Below are 24,423 nucleotides of genomic sequence, written 5' to 3'. Positions count from 1 at the left end.
TTTAGGAAGTATGGACATCTTAACTATGTTAATTCTTCCAATCCAAGAGCACGGAATATCTTTCCATTTCTTTGTGTCTTCTTCAATTTCTTTCAGAAATGTTTTATAGTTTTCGGTGTACAGATCTTTCACCTCTTTGGTTAAGTTTATTCCTAGGTATTTTATTCTTTTTGTTGCAATCGTAAATGGGATGGTATTCTTAATTTCTCTTTCTGCTACTTCGTTGTTAATGTACAGAAATGCAACTGATTTTTGTATGTTGATTTTGTATCCTGCAACTTTACCATATTCGTTTATTACTTCTAAAAGTTTTCTGGTGGATTCTTTAGGGTTTTCTATATATAAAATCATGTCATCTGCAAATAATGACAGTTTCACTTCTTCCTTTCCAATTTGGATCCCTTTTATTTCTTTCTCTTGCCTGATTGCTCTGGCTAGGACTTCCAGTACTACGTTAAATAGGAGTGGTGACAGTGGGCATTCTTGTCTGGTTCCTGTTCTTAGAGGGATAGCTTTCAGTTTTTCACCATTGAGGATGATATTAGCTGTGGGTTTGTCATATATGGTCTTTACTATGTTGAGGTACTTCTATACCCATTTTATTCAGAGTTTTTATCATAAATGGATGCTGTTGGACTTTTAATTAATACCACTTAAATAACAATAATAAAGACTGCTAAACCAACTTTAACAAATGCTACAAAAAATATGATCCAACATTATTTTTTAAAGATTTTATTTATTTATTTTTTTCCCCCTAAAGCCCCAGTAGATAGTTGTATGTCATAGCTGCACATCCTTCTAGTTGCTGTATGTGGGACACGGCCTCAGCATGGCCGGAGAAGCGTTGTGTCGGTGCGCGCCCAGGATCCGAACCCGGGCCGCCAGCAGCGGAGCACGCGCACTCAACCACTAAGCCACGGGGCTGGCCCCTATTTTTTAAATTAATCTGCTTTCCCCCACTGGTTTAAAATATTACGTTTATTACATACTAAGTACTCATATATACTTGGATTTCTCTCTCTCTTTTTTTTATCTGTTTATTCCTATGCCAACCTCATAATTTATAGCTTTATGATATGATTCAACACTTGGTAAGGTGCATCCCCTTTCATTACTCATATAAGGATCTTTAAAAAGTCTTATTCCCTTACATATTTTAGATGGTTAAAAATTAGGGATCACTTGATATATTTCTCAGGTCAATTAAATCCACAGTTGTAATTTACAATACGCCAGACACTGTCTTGAGACCATAAAGGATATAAAGAGGAAAATGATAGGATTCTTGCTCTCAAGGAATTACTCTATTGTATGAAATAGAGTTATAATTTGATTCTAGGAATATGAAAAAGAGGCAAGTTAGAACAAGCACCAATAGACATATTTTATAGAGTTAAATATTTATCATCTCTTGTAACTGAGCATACCGATAACTAGCACAGCCTTTCTTAGGTGTTTAATGTGGTTGTTGCAGTAGTTTATAGACAGCCGGCTCCCTTAGGCTATCTTAAAGTTGTGAAGTGCAGGACAGGTGCAGCCTCATTTTTATGTAGCATCTCTGAAAATCTAAGCATTTAGAGGCTCTTCTTTTTCCTTTGTTTCGGCGGGGGAGCAGACGACAAAGCATGCACGTCCTTGAATGTCAGGTATCACAGACGTTTTGGATTTCTGAATTTTCAGTTCACCCCAGAACGACATTGACTCTGACTCTCTGGTAGGTGTACAAGAGTGATTTCACTTTAAACGTGTTTTTAGTTTGCTGGATGATCTAGCTATTAGTCATGCCCACATAATCTTGTTTCACAGAGTATTTTCTTCTGCAAATTCTTTGTGTTATTACTCTGGTAACTAAAGTGAACTCCACTATAATTAAAATATTTATGACCAAAGCCTCTGGACTTACGTTCAGAGACCTTTTCATTCTCTCATTACGAAACGCTTATTGTGTTACAAGTTATAAATGTTTTACTAGTCTTTTACATGTGGCACAATCTTTATGACTTAAATCCGCAATATGGGTGGCACAAGGCAGAATTTGTTAGGTGTTCTAACAGATGTATAAAAAGAGAAGTAAATTCAGACTAGGAAATACAGGTGTCTCCACGAAGATAATTGCCAGAGAGTGAAGAATGAGTGCGATTTCAAGAAGCAGAGATAGGAGGCAGGTCATTCCAGGTATTGGAGGGCCCCAATGTCATGCTAAATACAGGAAGAGGACTAAAATGTGTTGGACACTTTATATTGATATCTTCATAACTATCTTATATCCTCTAGACATCTTGCAAGGTGCTGGATGGTTTTAATAATGCCCTGTAGCTAGGGATTTGTTCCAAAGCCCAAGATAATTTATGGGTTGGTTTGTGGCCTAGGAAGTCGTCACGCAGGAGAGTCCAGCATAATCAGAGTACTCTATGGTGATCAGCTAATACAACCCCTGACTGAGGGCTGGTCTTGTGTGAGACTGGCAGTTTCAGGAGCTAAGTGGGCTTAAGCACTTTTTTATGGAGTACCTTTTATTTTCCAGGCACTGTTCTAGGCAGTGGAAATGGGGCAATAGATAAGACACACTGTGGCTTTGCTCTCCTGGGGCTACCACTGTAGTACAAAAGGTAGATTCTAAAAAAGTCAGTACATTGATTTCAGGATAACTTACAGAGTGATAGTGATGTATAAAAAATAAAACAAGTTGTTGTGATAAAGGAAGCAACAGAAAGGCCTCCCTGGGAACAACTTTTGGGTAAAATCTGAATGACAGGGAGACATACGGAGAGAAACTAGTAGGCAGAAATCACAAGGAAGCAAAAACAGATAATTAGAAACAGAATAGAGATAAAAACAGGTGGAGAGAGAAGAGACAGGCTGGTCAGAGACAGAGAAGTTGGCAGAGAAGTCAACTGTTTGCAAATGAGCCAGAAGTGCTGTTGCTGTTGAGCCCTCAGGGCTACTGCTTGATTTCTGACTTCTAGGGCCACTGTTGTCTCCTGAATGTACGCATAAGGAGATGCACATGTTCCATCCGCCATCTTTATTCCGTTGTAGGATATTCCCATCTATCTATCCATCCATGAATCCAATCATTTCTCTAGCGAGGGGCAGCTAGGTTGCTGCCAATTTTTAGTTGTTATGAATAATACTTTATCGTACATTCTTGTACACACTTTCTCATGTACATGTGTGGGACTTTTGTATGTACCTGGAATTGAAATTGGTGGATGGTAAAAAATGCCTGTTTTCAACTTTATTAAATATTGCAAAATTGTTCTCCAAAGTTTTTTTTTTTTTTAATAAATTTACCTTCCTACCAGTAATATACACTTGGCAATATCAGAATTCAAAAAATTTTCCATTCCAATGGATATAAAATTGTATCTCATTGTTTTAATTTGCATTGCCTTGAATATTAGTTAGAGAGGTATATTTTCATGAGCTTTTTGGATTTCCTCTTCTGAAATTGATATTCTTTACCCACTTTTCTATTGGGTGGTTTAATTTTTGTATTGATTAGTGGCATTCTGAATACTAATCCTTTATTTATTTAATCGAGGTCATAATAGTTTATAACATTGTGAAATTTCAGCTGTACATTATTATTTGTCAGTCACCGTATAAATGCGATGCTTCACTCCTTGTGGCCAACCCCAACCCCCTTCCCCCTGGTAACCACCAAACTGCTCTCTCTGTCCATGTGTTAGTTTATCTTCCACATATGAGTGAAATCATACGGTGTTTGTCTTTCTCTGTCTGGCTTATTTTGCTTAACATAATACCCTCAAGGTCCATCCATGTTGTTGCGAATGGTACAATTTTGTCTTTTTTTATGGCTGAGTCATATTCCATTGTGTATGTATATATGTGTGTGTGTATATATATACACACATCTTCTTTATCCAATCGTCAGTCGATGGGCACTTAGATTGCTTCCACTTCTTGGCTATAGTGAATAATGCTGCAATGAACATAGGGGTGCATAAGTCTCTTTGAACTGTTGATTTCAAGTTCTTTGGATAAATACCCAGTAGTGGCCATATGGCTGGGTCATATGGTATTTCTATTTTTAATTTTTTGAGAAATCTCCATACTGTTTTCCCTAGTGGCTGCACCAGTTTGCATTCCCACCAGCAGTGTATGAGGGTTGCCCCTTCTCCACAGCCTGTCCAACATTTGTTATTTTTTGTCTTGGTGATTACAGCCGTTCTAATGGGTGCAAGGTGATATCTTAGTGCACTTTTGATTTGCATTTCCTTAATGATTAATACTAATCTTTTTCTAGACATACAAAACACAGTTATTTTTTCTCTTTTTATGGTTTGTCATTTAACTTCATGAAGTTTTATTTATTTATTTTTTAAAAAATATTTTTAGATTGTGTAATTTTGTGTGTGTGAGGAAGATTAGCCCTGAGCTAACATCTGTTGCCAATCCTCCTCTTTTTGCTGATGAAGACTGGCCCTGGGCTAACATCTGTCCCATCGTCCTCTACTTTATATGTGGGATGCCTGCCACAGCTTGCCCAGGATCCGAACCTGTGAACCCTGGGCCACCAAAGCGAAGCGCAAGAACTTAACCACTACGCCACCAGGCCGGCCCCAGAAGTATTTAATTTTAATGAAGTCCAACTCATAAATTTTTCTTTCATGGACTGTGCTTTTGGTGTTATACCTAAAAAGTCATTGCTAAATCCAAGGCTACCTAGATTTTCTATGTTTTCTCTTAAGAATTTTATAGTTTTGTTTTATGGTTGGGTCTATGATCCATTTTTTTTTTTTTTTGGGAGGAAGATCATCCCTGAGCTAACATCCATGCTAATCCTCCTCTTTTTGCTCAGGAAGACCGGCTCTGAGCTAACATCTATTGCCAATCCTCCTCCTTTATTCCTCCAAAGTCCCAATGGATAGTTGTATGTCATAGTTGCACATCCTTCTAGTTGCTGTATGTGGGATGCAGCCTCAGTATGGCTGGACAAGCAATGTGTTGGTGTGCACTTGGGATCTGAACCCGGGCTGCCAGTAGCAGTGCTCCAGCACTTAACTGCTAAGCCACGGGGCCGGCCCCTATGATCCGGTTTGGATTAACTTTTGTGAAAAGTATAAGGTCTGTATCTAGATTCATGTTTTTTTAACTTTTTTTTTATCACAGTAATTCATGTTTTTTTATATGTCGATGTCCAGTTGTTTCAGTATCATTTATTGAAAAGATTATCCTTTCTCCATTGAAATGCCTTTGTTCCTTTTTCAAAGATCAGTTAACTATATCTGTGTGAATCTATTTCTGGACTCTCTATTCTGCTTCATTGATTTATTTGTCTAATCTTTTGCCAATACTGCACTGTCTTGATTACTGTAGCTTTTTTTTTTTTTTTTTTTTTTTGCTTAGGAAGATTTGCCCTCAGCTAACATCCACTGTCAATCTTCTTCTTTTTGTGCATGAGCCGCCACCACAGCATGGCCAGTGACAGATGAGAGGTGCAGGTCAGCGCCTGGGAACCCAACTCGGGCCACCTAAGTGGAGCATGTGGAACTTAACCACTAGGCCACCAGGGCTGGCCCTGATTACTGTAGCTTTACAGTAAATCTTGAAGTTAGGTAGTGTCTTTCTACTGACTTTGTTCTTCTTCAGTATTGTTGGCTATTCTGGGTCTTTTGCTTCTCTATATAAACTTTAGAATCAGTTTGTGGACATCCACAAAATAACTTGCTGAGATTTGGATTGGAGTTGCATTGAATCATATATCAAGTTGATAAGAACTGATATTTCTTATATATTTTTAAAGTTTTACTTGTAACATTTAGGTTTTTAATCTTCTAGAATTAATTTTTATATATAATGAGGTGGGATCAAAAAATTTTCCCAAATAGCAATTGTTCCAGTACCATTCAACTAGCCCATCCTTTCCTCAGTAATTTTTTGTGTGTGTGTGTGTGTGTGAGGAAGATTAGCCCTGAGCTAACATCCATCCCCACCTTCCTCTACCCTATATGTGGGACGCCTGCCACAGCATGGCTTGATAAGCGCTGCGCAAGTCTGTGCCCAGGACCTGAACTCGGCACCCCGGGTCGCCAAAGCAGAGCACGTGAACCCAACCACCACGCCACTGGGCAGGCCCCTTTCCTCACTAATTTTTAACGCCACTTTTATCATATGCAAAGTTCTCATACACGTGTAGGGCTTTTTCTGGAATCTTTATTATGTTCTACTAGTCTATTTGCCTATTCTTAAACCATTATATAATAAATCCAGGTAGGATGAGTTCTCCCAACTTGTTTTCCAACCCTCCCTACCCCACAAAAAATTATACCAGCTTTTCTTGGACCTTAAGTTTTTGTATGAATTTTAACATCATTTTAACAAGTTCTATGGAAAACTCTGATGAGATTTTAATTATAATTGCATTATACTTATTGATTAGTTCGGTGACAACTGAAATCTTTATAATAAGTATCTTATTTATGAATATGGTTCATTTTTCCATTAAATATAATCTCATCCATAAAGGTCTTATCTTTCGTTAGTTTCATTCTTAGCTATCTGTGTTTTTTTCATTTTTCTAATTGTTAATGGATGCTTCTTTAAAATTACAAACTTGTGCACTTCCTGAAATAATTTCTTAATATTTGCTATTACATCATTTTACAATTCAAAATAGCTTTAAAATTCTTAAAATGTCAACTGTTTAATAAAATACAAATTATACAAAAATAAGAGATACTATCTGAAATGTCAAAGTATTAGTACATTGATTATTTCTCCCCAAATTAGAACACATGACCTAGTGTTTCTAGTAGTACATGATTTAACAAAAAAATATGCCTAAGTCTGGAAAATGTTGGATCAACTTCCTTGCTATATTATAGAACTGTATTTCTTTTCCCTTTTTTAGTTTAGGTTTATTGATAGCAAGCTACTTAGTGCTTTAGAAAGGTAACTAGGTTCTTCCTGACAATCAGAATGTAAACTGATGCTAATGAGGTAATTAAATATTTTGAATGTTAAGCTGAATCCAGTTAGTGATTTAATTTACCACTAACAAACTATATTCATCACGTACTAAACTAAGTGCTGCAGGGAAGACAGAGATTAAGAGGTCAAATCTCAACCCATTTTCCTCAATCATAAGGAAAATTAAGAGGTCCCAATAAATTATTTGTGGATTACCCAGTTTCCAGTATTCCCTTAAGAGGGGAAATAGCTGCCATAAGACCTTAAGACTAAAAGTTTGAAGCTAGCTATTTTAAGGCCCACTCACGGATACTGTGAAACAGCCGTCTAGCCCTTCTAGCGCTGAGCCTCAAAACTATTTTCCTTTCCTTCCTTTTCATCTTCATCCCAGTCTATAACCTATTTTTCCAGGCTCTGAATAATGCTCAATATGGTCAAACATCTGACCTTAAAAAGAAATCCTGAAGTGCTGTCGTAGTTTTACCCAAATATCTTAACTGTCCCAAAGATCAGGATCTCGCAACACTGCTAAGGAGAATTTAGTTGCCAACCCAACTTGTAGTCCCCAGTACACAGCAGCTCCGAGATCAAGGCGACCCAGTTAATCCAGGTTGCCCAGACTCAGGCCAAGTTCAGAGGCTGATCCCGGGGTTATCTCAGGACGTGTCCCTCGCTTCTCAGAAAAACTCAGCCCTAACTGTAACTCAGACCCCAAGACCCGCCTGATCAGGTGAGCTAAAGCTTCAATGCCTTTCCCGTTTTGGCAGGGATTGGGCTCACTCCGGCGGAGGAGCCCCGCGATTTTCAGACTGGCAGCACGCCCTGCAGTGTCTGAGGACAGCCGAGGAACGAGCTCCAGCCCACCGCCCCATTGTGTCGCGGGCTAGCAAGTCCGCCTGGGCTCCTGACGTAGGCGGAGGCCCCGCCCCGCGCGTGACGCCAGCGTCAGGCCAGTCCCGGCATGCTCCGCGGCCGCCGGCGGTCGAGCGCAGACGAGAGGAATTTTCCCCGTGAGGAGCCCGGGGTCGGTTCAGCTGCTGTGCAGACCGGGTCGGCGAGAGTGCCCCTCCAGCCGTTCTCCTACCGCTCGCCTGTCAGTCTGAACGCCCCCTGCCCTCCCGCGAGGGCGCCCCGGGACGGAAGGATCCACCAGCCTGTCGGCGCCCGCCGTTCTCGTGGTCGCCGTCGCCGTCGTCGTTGTGATAGTCTCTGCCGTCGCGTGGGCCATGGCCAATTACATCCACGTCCCGCCCGGCTCCCCGGAGGTCCCCAAGCTGGACGTCACGGTTCAGGATCAGGAGGAGCAGCGCTGCCGGGAGGGGGCCCTAAGCCTCCTGCAACACCTGCGGCCGCACTGGGACCCTCAGGAGGTGACCCTGCAGGTAACGCCCACACCTCAGCCCTGGGTGTCTGCCAACCCCAACGCGGCCTTGGGGGCTCTCACGATCCCTCTACTCCCGGATGAGCGAGGAGGACCCACGAGAACGTCTTCTCCCTCAGTCCTTGGGGAAGTGATCCCCTATTTCCTCCGTCACACCTAGGAAGGTCACTCCCCCTGCCTTTACAATTGCTAATATTGAGGTTATCCCGAAGGCAAATTTTCTCTTTCTAGAAGCGGCTACGTAAGTGACGCACCCCTTGCACCCCGGGAAGATTCCTGTTGATAGTTGCCCCTCCTCCCCCTCCTCCATCCTTTCTAACTGCAAAATGAACCCTTTCCACTCCCCTTGCAAGAGATCCTCGCCCCATCGGCCCAAGCAACCTTCTCTCCTTCCACAAATAATGCAATAATTAATCCTCTCTGATCTTTTCCTTTTTCTTCCCTCCCCTCGGTTTACACCCATTGATGCCTCATCCTGCGTTTTGTCTTCTCAAATCCTCGGATTGGCGAGAGGACTCGATTCCAAAGTACTGGATCCATGATCATGCATTACTAGATTGAGTTCTTAGGTAGCATTATACACATTATTTTGTTTGAATCGATGTTTCTGAATTTTTTTTTAGTCGTATGATAAAATTAACAATACCGATGTTAGAATGATCAGTGGCTTGTGAATATTTCTTTTTCTTGAGCCGCTGTATTCATAGATAAAAATTGAGAGGAAAAAGTTAAGAAGCTAGGCGTTTTCTAATAATTTATTTCTAATAAGTTATGATTTAGTATACATGAAATTTATTTTGAATACTAATTTATTTTTAACTTTTGGAGTTGCAGGAACTGTATACGAAAACGAACCTCCTTTTCCCTTGCAAACAGAAAACAAAGTAATTTTAAAGGCTATGATAATTGAGGTTTGTTTCATATCTGAGCAGTAATGTAAGAACATTCACTTGAAGTAGCCAAATTATCTGCCTTGTTTTGTTGACTAATTTATTTCAGCAGTGTTACTGGTTTGACACTATCTCAGATTCTTTGTTAAAGTAGTCACCTATACAAAGGTGAATAAAATATGAGCAGTGCCGTGGGCCCAGAACGGTTCCTGACACTCGGGCTTTCATGTGTGTTAGTTTCATTTCTTATTGCCTACAAGAGTTTTGAGCAGATTAAAAGGACCCATATGTTTTGGGGAAAAAAATTGTTAGACAAAAATTTTGAAATTTTAAGGAAGTGTTTGTTAGCCAAGTATATAGGACATAGTGAATCCAAAATGATTTTCATGTGTAATCTAAAAAATTTAGTGTATTTTTTTATTAAGGAAAAAATTAATTGAAACTTCCAGAATTCAAACTTGCGAATTGAAACTTGACACTTCTTTATTATACATTAACTTATTTGTAGTTTATTGTAGAAGATGTTTATATTTATTAAAATGATTTATATTCTGACAGTCAGTCATAAATTAGATATTAACTAAAGGCAGTGCCACTTCCTGGTAAATTCTGGTACTGACAAACGATGTTACTTTTTAAGCAGAGACTTTAAAGGTTGAAGCTTTGAAGCTTGGAGTTTCCGTTGATGTATTTGTCTGTAGAACAGTAATAATAGCCACCCTGAGGTACTGTGTGCCAGGTTGTGTTTTTTATCATTTAATCCTCCAAGCAACCATATTCGGTAGGTACTATTTTTTTTTTAGGTGAAACTCAGTGAAGTAAAGCCAGGATATAGGTAAAAAAGGGACAAAATGTGGTAACATCAAACTGTTTTTTGATTGTTGGAAAGTACTTGGGATTGAATCTTGTCTTCTATCTATGTAGCAACTTTTGACTTTAAGACCTTTGGACTCATCATCTAAACTTCTCATATACTTATTTGTAAGTGAAGGTAAATACTACCACTTATTTTGTCCTAAGGATGATTATTAGTTAGAAATACAATCCCTCCATGTGCAAGCAAAGCTTTTCTTCCAGCAGCTGGGACAACTACTAAGCTGAATTGATGGTTATTCATTTCTCATTTTAGTAGATCTGACTCGCACATTTTCTAGGTCATTACAAACTCTGCTTTTATGATGCTTCAGGATTTCTTTAGTAAATCTCAATGGGAATATATTTTTTTGAGATTTGCTTTTATTTCCTTTGAAGTATAAAGATAAAAATCATACTTCACATTTCAGAAGGGCAAATATGTATCGTATAGTCAATAGATTAAAACAGTTGGGGGTTAGTAATATAGGCCATTTTTTCCCCAAAGATTCAAAAAAAAAACTTTTATGTGATTTAAAATATGCTTTAAACATACCTTAGAATCTTACTCTAGTAATACTTATTTTACCTGGCAGTTAACTCTTGCCAACTGAACTGTTCAAAACATATTGGAAAATCCAGAAGCAAGCAAAAAAAGACTTTGGTGCAGTCCAAATGATAGAGGGCCCAGTCTTTTCTCAAAACTTATGGACACAAGGAATAATATATCTCATTTTAGATAGGATTTTAACAAGTTTAATTGTTTTGTTTTCCTATCCATATGAAATTAAAAGAATGCAGTGTAAAAGGGGTGGTGAGCTTTTTGGAGTGTAGTATCTTAGAATAGGCAGAGTAGAATCTAAAACAATACCAGTCACAATGTTTTTTATTTAAAAATATTTTACTATTTTTAAAGCATTTTCACATACCTTTACACAACAACAATCCTATGAGGGAGATGTAGACTGTTAATATGTGTTTTTTGTTTGTTTGTTTGTGAGGAAGATCAGCCCTGAGCTAACATCTGCCAATCCTCTTCTTTTTGCTGAGGAAGACTGGCCCTGGGCTAACATCCGTGCCCATCTTCCTCTACTTTATATGGGACGCCGCCACAGCATGGCTTGCCAAGTGGTGCATCGGCCCGCGCCCGGGATCCTAGCCAGTGAACCCCAGGCCACCACAGCGGAGCGTGCGCACTTAACCACTTGCGCCACTGGGCTGGCCCCCCTTTTTTTTTCCTGCTGAGGAAGATTTGTCCGCAGCTAACATCTGCTGCCCATCTTCCTCTTTTTTTTGCTTGAGGAAGATTGTCCCTGAGCTAACATCTGTGCCAGTCTTCCTCTATTTTTTTTTTTGTATGTGGGTCACCGCCACAGCATGGCTGACAAGTGGTGTAGGTCCATGCCCAGGATCTGAACCCCAGAACCTGGGCTGCCAAAGCGGAGCATATGGAACTTTAACCGCTAGGCCATGGGCCAGGCCAGGCCAGCCCCTAATATGTGTTTTATAGTTAATGAAGCTGAACTTGCAGTTTGTAAATGGCAGGTCTGGGATGAGAAGTCATCTTATGAATTATTGCTCTTTGACCAAGAAAAGTTCATGTTTGTATATTATAATTAAGGCAGGGAAGCCATTTCTTTGTAAAATTAATTTCTTAAAAATTAAAGCTTTGGCCCATAAAAAGATTTTGCTTTAAGTTCCCCTGAACATAAATTTGTGTTACTTTTTCCACACGTGACATTATTTTAAAAAGGGGCTTCGTTTCAGCTTTCCTTTGAGATAGTTATTCCTTTTGTTATGTAACAACTCCCTCTCTATCTTATTTGAAGTTACAGAGTTTTGATTTATTTACATTTCTTTGGGTAGTCCTTGTATTCCTTTTATAAAGAAATAAAAAATCAAGTGAGATCTCTTAGGCTCAACAGAATAATTCTCAGGAGACTCTTAAGATTGTTTTTCTTCTGAAAGAGTTGATGAATTGGTGTTTGGAATATTCCAGCGTGTTGTCTCCAGATCTTTCTGTCTGCAGTATTGAGCAGTGTTTTTTCATTCACTTGTCACTATGTGAATTTTTCTATAACTTGGGACTTATAGTAGATGATGACAAAGGCTTGATAGGTAGAATAGAAAGACCATAATTATTATGTGACATTATAAAGCTAACATATCTGTTCTTTTTATAGGGTTTCAATGAAATCACTTGCTGTATGGTACCTTATATTAACTTAGTTTTCCAGTAAACAGCATGTTACAGTGGTCAAGAGCATAGTGAACATAGTGCTGGTTTTGAGTCCAGGCTTTGTACTTGACTGGCTTTGTTACCCTGGTCAAGTTACTTAACTTTCCTAAGCCTCAGTATCCTTAGCTGTAAAATGGATCCACTTGCTAATATCTCAAAGGGTTGTTGTAAGAATGAAATAAATGCTTTCTCTCATGATTATCTCGTGATGGTTATTACTGCTACTGAGTACCTACTGTATATTGGATGCCCGAATCAAAAACAAGCAATACATCCATTCTGTGAAATTCCTAGTTTGATGGGGAAGACAAATAAGAAAATAATTACAGTATGGTGTTTTTGGAATGAACATTCAAATTTTGTTCACGTGCAAAGATTACACAAGAACATTCCAAAAGCATACTATTCCTTTTGCTGTACTACAAGTTTTTGCATGTTTTGAATGCATACTTTTGAAATCTGTTAATTTTATTTTTTAAGCATACATATAGTGTCTTGGAAACTAATCTTTGTGGAAGGTTCTGTAGCGAGCTACATAGCAGTTTTCATATCCCATTCCTCTTCTTTATCTAACCATGTTGGAGATAGTTACTGAAATATTCTATTAAAAATCTATAATCCTTTTTAATACTCATTTGATATTTAATATTTAATATTTTATTTTAAATGAACAGTCAAAAACCAAATATATACAGTTGCTCTATTAAATTGTGTTTCCTTTAGTGTTCTAATTTAGTAATTAATCTTTCCCATTTTTAAAAAGATGAGTTTGTTCTTTAAGTGATAGAAGTTTCTGAAAAGTCTTAGGTAAATTAAGTAATATATTAAGTGAGTCAGAAGGATATGGTATTTATAGGATACATATAAGGGGTGATAGTTTTTATTCAACATAACTTTTAATATCAATGGTTAGGTCCAGTTTTCTATTCCCTATTCCTTCTCTGTTTTCAGTGTTTTGTAATAATAAAGTATTCAGGTGAGTGGTGGGACCTAAAACTATATTGACTATGGCTAAGAGAGATGTATAACGTCTGAGTGGCTCCTATCAAAGATCTATAATGTTTTGTAGGCTCCCATGTATTTTATTAAGATTTGACTAAAAAGTTAGGAACCTAACATGCTAGTTCATTTCCAGGTATTAACAGCTGTGTGACTTGGACTAAGCAAACTGCTTCAGCTCTCTTTGGAGCCTCAGCATAGTGTAGTGCAAAGAGGATGGTTTTTGAATCCTATTTTAGCCATTTGTAACCTTCTGCAAGTTTTTAAATCTCTATAAAATGGGATTAAACTATCTACCTTGGAAAATAGTAGAATAGTAGAAAATAGTAGAATTTTACTACTATACTACGACTTAGCTACTATATGACTAAGAGTAGTTTTGCTACTAGTACTGATTTTACTACTTTACTAATAGTGTTAGAATAGTAGAATATTGTGAGAATTAAATGAAATACATAAAATTATGCATAGTGTATTTTAGTACTACATGCCTTCATCTCTCATCTCCAAAACTCCCCCAACTCCCCCATTACCCCTCCACCATTCGTAAGTGGGAAAATTGATCTGAAAGAATTCTAAGCTCCTAAAATTCAATCATTCTGACATGTAGTTTTTGTACTAGGCATAATGCTAGTTTTTGGCGGCATTCCTGTGTACATCTAACTGTGGTAGAAGGTAGGCATGGGATAAGGTAGGAGGGAAGGCTTCATAGAGGAGGGGGTACCTGAGCTCAGCTTTGAAGTAAAGATATGATCAGATGGAATGGGGAAGCATTTCTGGGCAAAGAAAGCTGCTTCCAGAAAGCTAGACTACGAGTGTCTTGGGCAGAGTGGAGTATGAACAAGAAAAGAGGTCGGAGTGATTTTTGGGAAAGGGAGTGGTTAAATATGAAGGTTTTGTGCCTCATTAAAGAGGTGGTATTTTATTATCTAGACCGTAATGGGAAGCCACTGAGAGTTTTTAAGCAGATGAGTTATATCGTATCGTTTAGAGAAGTAGCAGCAGCTACAACAAGGCCTTCATTTCCAGTGAAGGAAATGTTTTGAATTGGAATAAGGAATAAGTGATCACTTAGGATGTTGGTTTTGAAACTGGTGGTTACCACACACTAATAGGATACGAAATCAATATAGTGGGCTGAAACCACTACAGTTTAAAAAGATGAGTTAAAATAGGATGTGATAGGATAGATCAGAAAGTCTTGCAAGTAATAAGGTAGGTATTGTTTTGTGAAACTTGTTTTAGTTTTGTATAAGAGTCTATGTACTGAATTAGATGATGGATATATTTCTTTGTGTATTGCATTAAAAAATGTTTGCAAAAGACAACCTAGGAGAGACTGTTGTGTTAGTCCAGATAAGGACCCAAATTAGGACAGTGGCCTTGGAAATGGAAATAAGGGACAGATTTGACATTTCAGAAAATAAATGTGCAGGACTTGTTAATTGCTTGCAGGTGAGGGAGGAAAAGGGGAACTTAAGGTTTTTTTTTTTTGTGGGTGACAAGGATAGGGAAGTAATTGAAGGACCTATATTTAAGGAATCAGAGGTTATATTTCTTATGATTTTATCTTAAAAGGAGTTATTTTACTCTTCAATATAATAGATAAATTTTTATTACCCTTTTAAAAATATTGCAGTACAACAACATACAGAAAAATGCATGAAACATAAATTGTTGTAGAACAAATAGCTGCGTAACCCAAACCCAGGGAAAGAAAGAAAATAGTACCAGCAACCCAGAATATCTTCATTTCCCTTCCTGGTCCTAACCTCTCCCTTGCTCTAGTGGTAATCACAACAGCAGTTTTTAAAAAAAAAATTAAGTTAACAAAATAGACTATTTCGAGTTAGTACTTCTTTTCAAGTCAGTACTCTGAGAAAATAATATTCTAAGTGCATGAATTTCCTTTTACAAGGGACTACATAGGGCCGGCCCCGTGGCTTAGCGGTTAGGTGCGCGCGCTCCGCTGCTGGCGGCCCGGGTTCGGATCCCGGGCGTGCACCGACGTACTGCTTGTCTGGTCATGCTGAGGCCGCGTCCCACATACAGCAACTAGAAGAATGTGCAGCTATGACATACAACTATCTACTGGGGCTTTGGGGGAAAAAATAAATAAATAAAATTATAAAAAAAAAAAAGGGACTACATAAACATGAAATAATTTATTTTTACTAAAAAGATGTATCGCAATATTAAAACTTTGAATAGGGGGGAAAATCTCATTTCCTATCCATATTTTATTTAAAAATCAACTTTTTTTTTGGTTTATTACCTTCTACTTCTCCCATACATGTTATACATGTAATCAGACTGTATGTTCAATTTTGTATTCCTTTTTTTCACATTTCATAAACATTTTCCCATGTTTGTATGGTATTGACTATAATTTTTGATAGCTGTAAACATAATATTTGGTCCTAGTAAACATCATGTGATTTATTATTTTTAAAATGAGGTTTTTAAAAAATTCTAGAGTATAAAGAAAAAAGTTAGAAAGGCTCATATTCTAAGTGTGTTGATTTTGTTTAAGAAATATACCCAATAAAATAATAAAATATTCATAAAATATTTAAAACATATACAGAGCTATAAAATGAAAAGTAAAAAGTCTAATCTCCCTCAACTCTTAAGCCATTCTCCCCAGAGGTAATATTGTAAACAATTTCTTTTGAATTTCTAAAAAATTAGCAAATTATAGATTTACCAGGGCACATATCGACCTATGTTTATAAATATCAGTAAATATAACTATATTCCTTTTGTATAACTAAGTTATTATGTATTTTGCTTTTTAAAATAATATATCTTTGGGCCGGCCCCGTGGCTTAGCGGTTAAGTGCACGCGCTCCGCTACTGGCGGCCCGGATGCGGATCCCGGGCGCACACCAACACACCTCTTCTCCGGCCATGCTGAGGCCGCGTCCCACATACAGCAACTAGAAGGATGTGCAACTGTGACATACAGCTATCTACTGGGGCTTTGGGGGAAAAAAGGAGGAGGATTGGCAATAGATGTTAGCTCAGAGCCGGTCTTCCTGAGCAAAAAGAGGAGGATTAGCACGGATGTTAGCTCAGGGCTGATCTTCCTCACAAAAATAAAATAAAATAATATATCTTAGACATCCTCCCATGTCAGTATGTATAATCTGCCCCATATTTTTTAAACAGCATTGAATTGTTTCTATTTTTTGGATAATAAAAACAGTATTACAGTGAACTGCTTTTATACATGTATTTTGGATAACTTTTCTAAGTGTATCCATTGAGTAAATTCTTATTAGTGGAATTAAAAAATTAATAACTGTGTGTGTCAGTCCAGAGAAACAGAATCTCATACATATATATATATATATATATATATTTTTTTTTCCCCCAAAGCCCCAGTAGATAGTTGTACGTCATAGTTGCACATCCTTCTAGTTGCTGTATGTGGGACGCAGCCTCAGCATGGCCGGAGAATATATTCACCACACACTTACATATGCACATGCATACAGGATTTATTTCAAGGAATTGGCTCACACAGTTGTGGAGGCTGTAAGTCTGAAATTTGTAGGGGAGGATGGTAAGCTGGAAACTCAGGCAGGAGTTGATGCTGTAGTCTTGAGGGAGAATTTCTTCGGGAAAACCTAAATTTTGCTTTCCCAGCCCTTCAACTGATTGGATGAGGCCCATTCACGTTATGCAGAATAATCTTCTTTACTTAAAGTCAACTGATTGTAGATCTACAAAATACTTTCACAGCTGCATCTAGATTAGTGTTGGATTTGTATAACTGGGTACTATAGCCAGTCCAAGCCATGATAAAACTATCGTGCTGTTTCTTACTTTGATATTGCCAGATTATCATGAAAGTTGTATTAATTTATACTCCTCAAAACAGTGTTGGAGAGTATCTTTCTCCTTATACCTTGTCTAATCCCTGATATCAAATTTAGAAATTTTTTCCAGTTGAATACATGAAAATGGCATTTTGTTTGTTATTACGTTATTTTTATTTTGGAACACAGTGGAATCCAGTAGTTTCTTCCACAAAACAGTTAACTGATGTGTATGTATTTCGCCTTTGTAGGCTTCCTAGGCTTGTCTAGTAGCCATTATCTTAAAGAATAATTGAAACTTGTCTTTACTCTCTGACTTGAGGAAGCTCATTCCTTTGAATTCATTAATTATTTGGTCATTCTAGACCATAAATACATATCAAAAATCTGTTTCCCTGCTTGGTATCTTAGTCATCTGTAAGCACTGGAGAAATTTCATTGTAGCTAAGTAGAGTTTAATATTTTTATCATCTTGGGGTTTGTAATTGCAGGACAGTGTCACATAGTGAAAGAAGTTATTGGATTATGTTTTGGGGGTCTCGAAATGACCTTCAAGTTCACTGATATCACTTTAGCTTTTAAGGTATCATTAAAGCTGTAATCTCTTTTAGCCCACCAGGTATTCTGTATTGCTTCAAATAGCAACCTGTGCAGGTTTGGGCGCTTCCATAAGTTCCTAATTGGTATGGTCAATTAGTCCTGGCTGAAGGGTGAATTTATATGTCTTTTGTATTACAATACTAAATAGGGGAAGCGTTCCTATAAAACAAATCTCAGTAATACGGTCTGGCAGAATCACCTCAGATGGTATCTGTTCCAACAGTCCAGTTGGCATCCAAACGTTTCTCATCAACAGTAGCATCACCATATCTTTCCAGTTTAACTGTTGCTCCTTTTAGAGTCTCTTATATAGGTTTTGGATTTAGTGCATTGGGCTTCCATGTCAAGGAGTCTCAAAAAAAACAGCAGGCCATTTTACCCACGTGTGGGCATTTGGCCTTGAGTCCCCACCTGCTGAGGGTCCAGCCAAGATCCTGGCCTCACAGTCAATTTTCATCTTGATTAATCTGTTGCCCAGCCTTGAATTGGTGGCAGACTCTCAATATCATCTCTGCTTTCTGCCTTTTTAAAATCTCCCAACCTGGGGTAAATAGAGTGGATTCGTTCGGGGCACCTCAATGCTGGGAGATCAGTAGCAGCTCCGATCAGTCCGCCCAGTCTTTGATAATGCTCCATTAAAAACTTCTGCTTCAACTCCATCAGTGTCTGCTTTATTCATCTGGTTTTTCAATAACCACTAGAAACTTCCACTCTATTGGGACAAGTATATTTGCCAGCTCCCTATCTTTTCTGCTTTCTTTTGAACCATTGTAATTTTCTTAGTATCATCCCTAAGACCCATAAAGGGAAGCTTGAGACAGCAAGCTTCAGCATCCCGAACAGTTTCTTGTGTTGGTAACAGTAAAGTTCATGGGGGACCCATGTAGAAGGAGCCACCTTTATCACAGTATTCACCATGACCTGGGGGCGGGGCATATTAAGTGGTTGAATATCCTGGTCACTATAAAGCCAGTCTGGTATGGCCTGCATATGCAGCATATCAGCCACTTCATCTGGAGTATGTCACTTTGCATGCAAAGGAGGGACAGGACAGTTTCTCTTCTCAGGATAAACAAACTTTCTAGCCACTTATCTCTTCTGCCAGGCTAGCAGTCCTGTTGGGATTAGGTTGCTCTCTTTTTGGGTTAGTCACAGCCATTCAGGAAAGTTCAGTAGTGAGCTGTGGGTCCTACCTTAGCCCAAACATGCCATGATCTTTAAACCATAGACTGCTCCTAACTTAACCATTCTTATGAGCCATGTTAATAAAGATTCTTTAGGAAGCTAGCTATATTGATCCACAAAATGAGAGAAAAACTTTATACTGTATCCCCTGGTTTCATTAGTTTCCTGATTTTCTCCCTCTACCACCTAAATCATCCTGGTAAATAGGTCATTGAGGAGTTATCTGCTGTTCAACAAGAATTTTCTCTTTTGTGATGGTTCTCTGGTTAGCAGCCTGATGTTGGATTGGACCAGCTGGAACCTGGGCTGGTGCAACGTCAAGACCCATCCTAAAACTGTCTTTACCTTTCTGTTCTAGGTAGTGGCTAACAACAGCCAAGGAATCGTGCATTTAGCCAGTTTCTCATTTTTTTGCACTTTACTGTGGATTCAGTGACTCAGCTCCTTTGGGGTTGGATCAGTCGTTTCTAGGTTTCATTTACTTTTACCTCCTGTAACAGGTAGCAACATGCCTGCTATTTCATACTATGGGTGAATTTTGATAAACACCTAGGCATCAGGAATTTATTATTCTCTGTCCCCTCCTCATTCTTTTCCTCAAATAATGCTTTAGAAATATTACAGTGAGTCTGGGGTCATGCTAGGGAACCCATAAACTTGAGGGTGGTCTTGATATCCCTGAAACGGATTGAGTCATGACACCAGGTTTTTAACCTGTTCTGCCACCGTGACTTTGGATAAATATGAGAACTTATCTGGGCTATAGTTTTCTCATCCTGCAAATTGATCATCTCCAAGGTACTTTACAGTCATACATAAGCAAATATTTATTTAATATGTCTATGTTCTCGGCAACTGTTTCTCAACCCAACCCTTTTTACAGTTACTCTCTAAAGAGAAAACTAAAATTAAATTAATTGAAGTCAAATTATGTTAATTTCTACCTCACAGGAGAAATTAAATACTAAAGAATAGGATTTTGCAGGTAGGGTTAAGCTTTGAACAGCCACAAGATTGTAATATCTAAGATATTTTTTTTGCCCCTCAAGAACCAATTTTTGCCCCTTTGGTGATGATATCTCTGTTGAGAATGCATGTAATAGACTAAGAAATTTTATTTATCTTTTATATGTATGTGTGAGAGCATCTCTATCCATATGTATGTCTATATTTATATCTATATCCCCTCTTTAAAATAGTAAGGTAGAAATTAAAGCCAAAGTGCCAGAATACCTAGGTATTTCTTTTCAGTTTTAAAAACCTTATAGCTTTAGGGAATTTTGTCTAGAGTTATTGTGAGTTGAAGGTAATGAAAAGATTTAAGTGGAACTACATTCTTCCTGGTCTGAATATTACATTAACTCTTCCTAATAAAAGTAAACTTGTTCTTGATGTGTGATATGTGTAATAAAAAGCGCACAGGGCTGGCCGCGTGGCTTAGCGGTTAAGTGCGCACGCTCCGCTACTTGCGGCCCGGGTTCGGATCCCGGGCGTGCACCGACGCACCGCTTCTCTGGCCATGCTGAGGCTGCATCCCACATACAGCAACTAGAAGGATGTGCAACTGTGACATACAGCTATCTACTGGGGCTTTGGGGGAAAAAAAGGAGGAGGATTGGCAATAGATGTTAGCTCAGAGCTGGTCTTCCTCAGCAAAAAGAGGAGGATTAGCACGGATGTTAGCTCAGGGCTGATCTCCCTCACCAAAAAAAATAATAATAATAATAAAATAAACGCACAAATCGTAGGTGTAGAGCCTGATGAATGACCACCCTCATGTAATAAGTATCCAAGTCAGGAGGCAGATTTGGGGAAACCATACTCCAGAATCCTCTCTCGTGCTCCCTTGCAGTCATTATCCATCTATCTCCCGAACCAAGGGTTACTCCTATCCTGGTTTCTTACATCGTGGTTTTGCCTCTTTATGAATTTTTTTAATGGAATTTTTGGGTCTGACTTATGTTCAGATTTTGAGAGATTTATTCATGTATATACAGTCAGTTCTTTCTCATGGCTGACTTATTCCTCAGTTTATCTCTTACTGCTGATGGACACTTGGGTTGTTTTTCATTTTTGGCTATTACAAATTATGCTGCTATGAACATACTTGTATATATACATCTTTTGATGAGCATAAATATCCATTTTTGTTAGGTAGATATTTGGAAGTTGACTTGCTGGGTCATCCAGTGTATGTATTTTTAACTGTACCAGATACTTTCAGTTTTCCAAAGTGGGATTGTGCCAATTTATACCCTTAATAGCAGTATATGAGAGTTTCATTTGTGCTATATTTACCAACATTTGGTATTATCTGTCTTCAGTTTTATCATTCTGGTGGGCCTTAGGGATATCTTATTATTGGTTTAATTTGCATTCTCCTGGTAACTAGTGCATCTTTTTTCTGTGTGTGTTGGATTTATGAATGTCTTTTTTTTTTTTAATAATTTTATTTATTTGTTTTTTTCCCCCAAAGCCCCAGTAGATAGTTGTATGTCATAGCTGCACATCCTTCTAGTTGCTGTATGTGGGACACGGCCTCAGCATGGCCGGAGAAGTGGTGCGTTGGTGTGCGCCCGGGATCTGAACCCACGCCGCCAGCAGCGGAGCGTGTGCACTTAACCGCTAAGCCACGGGGCCGGCCCCTATGAATGTCTTCTATTTTGAGGTGTCTGTTCAAGTCCTCTGCTAATTTTTCTATTGGATTATTTTCTCTTAATGATTTAAGTGTTTTCTATATATTCTAGATGTTAGTCCTTTTTTAAGAAATACATGTTACAAATATTTTTTGCCGGTTTGTGGCTTGCAATTTCACTCTTAATAGAGTCTTTTGATAGTCATAACGTGAGTTTTTCAACTTTTTGAATTATGAGTAGCATGTTTTGTGTCTTGAGATCTCTTTCTATGCCAAAGTCATGAAGATATTTCTCTGTGTTTTCTGGAAGTTTTGTTTTGATATTTTACATTTTGATCTGGAATTGTTTTTGGTGTGAGGGTGAGGGGATCATGATTCATTTTTTCCCCATATGGCTATCAGTTGATCCAGTATCATTTATTGAAAAGACCATCTTGGGCCGGCCCCGTAGCTTAGCGGTTAAGTGCGCGCGCTGCTACTGGCGGCCTGGGTTCAGATCCCGCTGCGCACCAATGCACCTCTTCACCGGCCATGCTGAGGCCAGGTCCCACATACAGCAACTAGAAGGATATACAACTATGACATACAACTATCTACTGGGGCTTGGGGGCCGGGGAAGGAGGAGGATTGGCAATAGATGTTAGCTCAGAGCCTGTCTTCCTGAGCAAAAAGAGGAGGATTAGCACGGATGTTAGCTCAGGGCTGATCTTCCTCACAAAAAAAAGAAAAAAAACAAAAAACAACAACAAAAAAGAAAAGACCATCTTTTCCCCATTATAGTGTCAACTTTGTCATAAATCAGGTACCACTGTATGTAGGTCTGTTTATGAATTCTCTTCTGTTCCTTTGGTCTGTTGTCTATTATTGCACCACTACTACACTGTCTTGATTACATTCAAACTTTGGTATAGGTCTTGATATCTGGTATCTGATATAGTTGCTATAGACCTTGGTTTAGGACTCTAGCTTTGTTCTTTAAGATTGCCTTGACTATTCTTGGTTTTTTAAAATGCCATATACATTGCAGACTCAGCTTTTCAATTTTCACAAAAGAAATTGGATGGGATTTTGGTTCATATTTTGTGGAATCTACAGATATTTGAAGAGAAGTGAATTCGTTAACCATATTGAGTCCTACAATCAGTAAACATTTATTTAGGTCTTTAACTTCTCTCAAACTTTCGAAGTTTTCTTTTTTTTTTTTAATAATTTTATTTATTTATTTATTTTTTCCCCCAAAGCCCCAGTAGATAGTTGTATGTCATAGTTGCACATCCTTCTAGTTGCTGTATGTGAGATGCAGCCTCAGCATGGCCGGAGAAGCGGTATGTCGGTGTGCGCCTGGGATCCGAACCCGGGCCGCCAACAGCAGAGCGCGAGCGCTTAACCTCTAAGCCACCAGGCCGGCCCTCGAAGTTTTCAATGTAGAGATCTTGCACATTTCATTTGATTTTTCCCTAGGAATTTGATACTTTTTAAAAAATTTTTTGTGTTGAGGAATATTTGCTCTGAGTTAACATCTGTTGCCAGTATTCTTTTTTTTTGTTTGAGAAAGATTAGCTCTGAGCTAACGTATGTGCCAATCTTCCTCTATTTTTTTTTGTTATGTGGATTGCCGCCACAGCATGGCTGATGAGTGATGTAGGTCTACACCTGGGATCCGAACCTGCGAACCCGGGCCAGCAAAGCAGAGCGTGCGAACTTAACCACTATGCCACTGGGCTGGCCGCTATGTTAATTTTTTTTTTATTTGAATGTTAAAAACTTTTGTATTCCTGGAGTCAACCCCATCTGGTTGTGATCTGTTCCTTTTTTTTTTTTGTGAGGAAGGTCAGCCCTGTGCTAACATCTGCCAATCCTCCTCTTTTTTTTGCTGAGAAAGAACAGCCCTGGGCTAACATCCGTGCCCATCTTCCTCCACTTTATATGGGACGCCACCACAGCATGGCTTGCCAAGTGGTGCGTTGGTGCACGCCTGGGATCCAAACCGACAAACCCCGGGCCGCTGCAGTGGATCGTGCACACTTAACTGCTTTCGGCACTGGGCCGGCCCCGCTTTTTTTTTTTTTAATATATCATTGTATCAGTTGCTAATATATATTTTTTTTTAAAGATTTTATTTATTTATTTTTTCCCCCCAAAGCCCCAGTAAATAGTTGTATGTCATAGCTGCACATCCTTCTAGTTGCTGTATGTGGGACGCAGCCTCAGCATGGCCGGAGATGCGGTGCGTCGGTGCTGCCCCGGGATCCAAACCGGGGCCGCCAGCAGCGGAGTGCGCGTACTTAACCGCTAAGCCACCGGGCCGGCCCAGTTGCTAATATTTTGATTACGATTTTTGCAAGTATGTTCATGAGAGAGTGTAGTCTATAATTTTCCTTTGTTTGATGTCCTTGACAAGTTTTGGTATCAAGTTGGGATGTGTTGCTTCTTTTTCTGTTTTTGTTGTGTGTAATAACGTGTGTGTAGTGAAGTCCACTTCTTTATTGATAATTTGTGTCGTTTATGCCATAAGGAGCGTGAACTTTATACTCTAAACAGGGTGGAGCCGTTTGAAGATTGCCTATCATTATGTTCATATTTGTATTTTAGGTAGATTATTCTGGTGGCAGTATAGAGTGTGAATTTTTTTGGAAGATGGGAAAGAGGCTAACCTGGCGTAAGAGAGACCAATGAGGCTATGAAAATACTGCAGATAAGAGATTGACAAGGTCCTGGATTCGGTGGTGGAAGTGGGGATGGAGAAACAGGAGCGGATTTAAGAATTACCCAGGAAGAAAACTTTTCATGTGGGAGATGGAGACGGAGGGGTCAAGGATGACTTCCTGAAATTTGTCTGAGTAGATGGAAGATAAAATGAATTGGTACCATTAGATAAT

At 38.7% G+C, this 24,423-nt stretch overlaps 2 protein-coding genes across 2 annotated transcripts in view; both read left to right on the top strand.

Moving 5' to 3' along the window:
• Window positions 1-7,885: 7,885 nt before the first annotated feature.
• On the top strand, window positions 7,886-8,164 carry LOC131415566 (ethanolamine kinase 1-like; the record flags this gene model as incomplete). Its single annotated transcript, XM_058557402.1, has 1 exon — window positions 7,886-8,164. A coding segment is annotated over exon 1 (264 nt), but the record flags the coding sequence as incomplete, so codon positions are not given.
• Window positions 7,988-24,423, top strand: part of ETNK1 (ethanolamine kinase 1) — a 72,122-nt gene continuing 55,686 nt past the window's right edge. Inside the window, exon 1 of the mRNA XM_058558651.1 lies at window positions 7,988-8,321. Coding sequence (XP_058414634.1) covers window positions 8,166-8,321 — 156 coding nt within the window. The 5' untranslated portion in view covers window positions 7,988-8,165. The remainder of the gene's footprint in view (window positions 8,322-24,423) is intronic.

Source organism: Diceros bicornis, chromosome 17 (assembly GCF_020826845.1).
Source record: "Diceros bicornis minor isolate mBicDic1 chromosome 17, mDicBic1.mat.cur, whole genome shotgun sequence".
NCBI lineage: Eukaryota > Metazoa > Chordata > Mammalia > Perissodactyla > Rhinocerotidae > Diceros > Diceros bicornis.
Note: the sequence above shows the minus strand (reverse complement) of the source record. Positions and strands in the feature narration are given on the sequence as shown.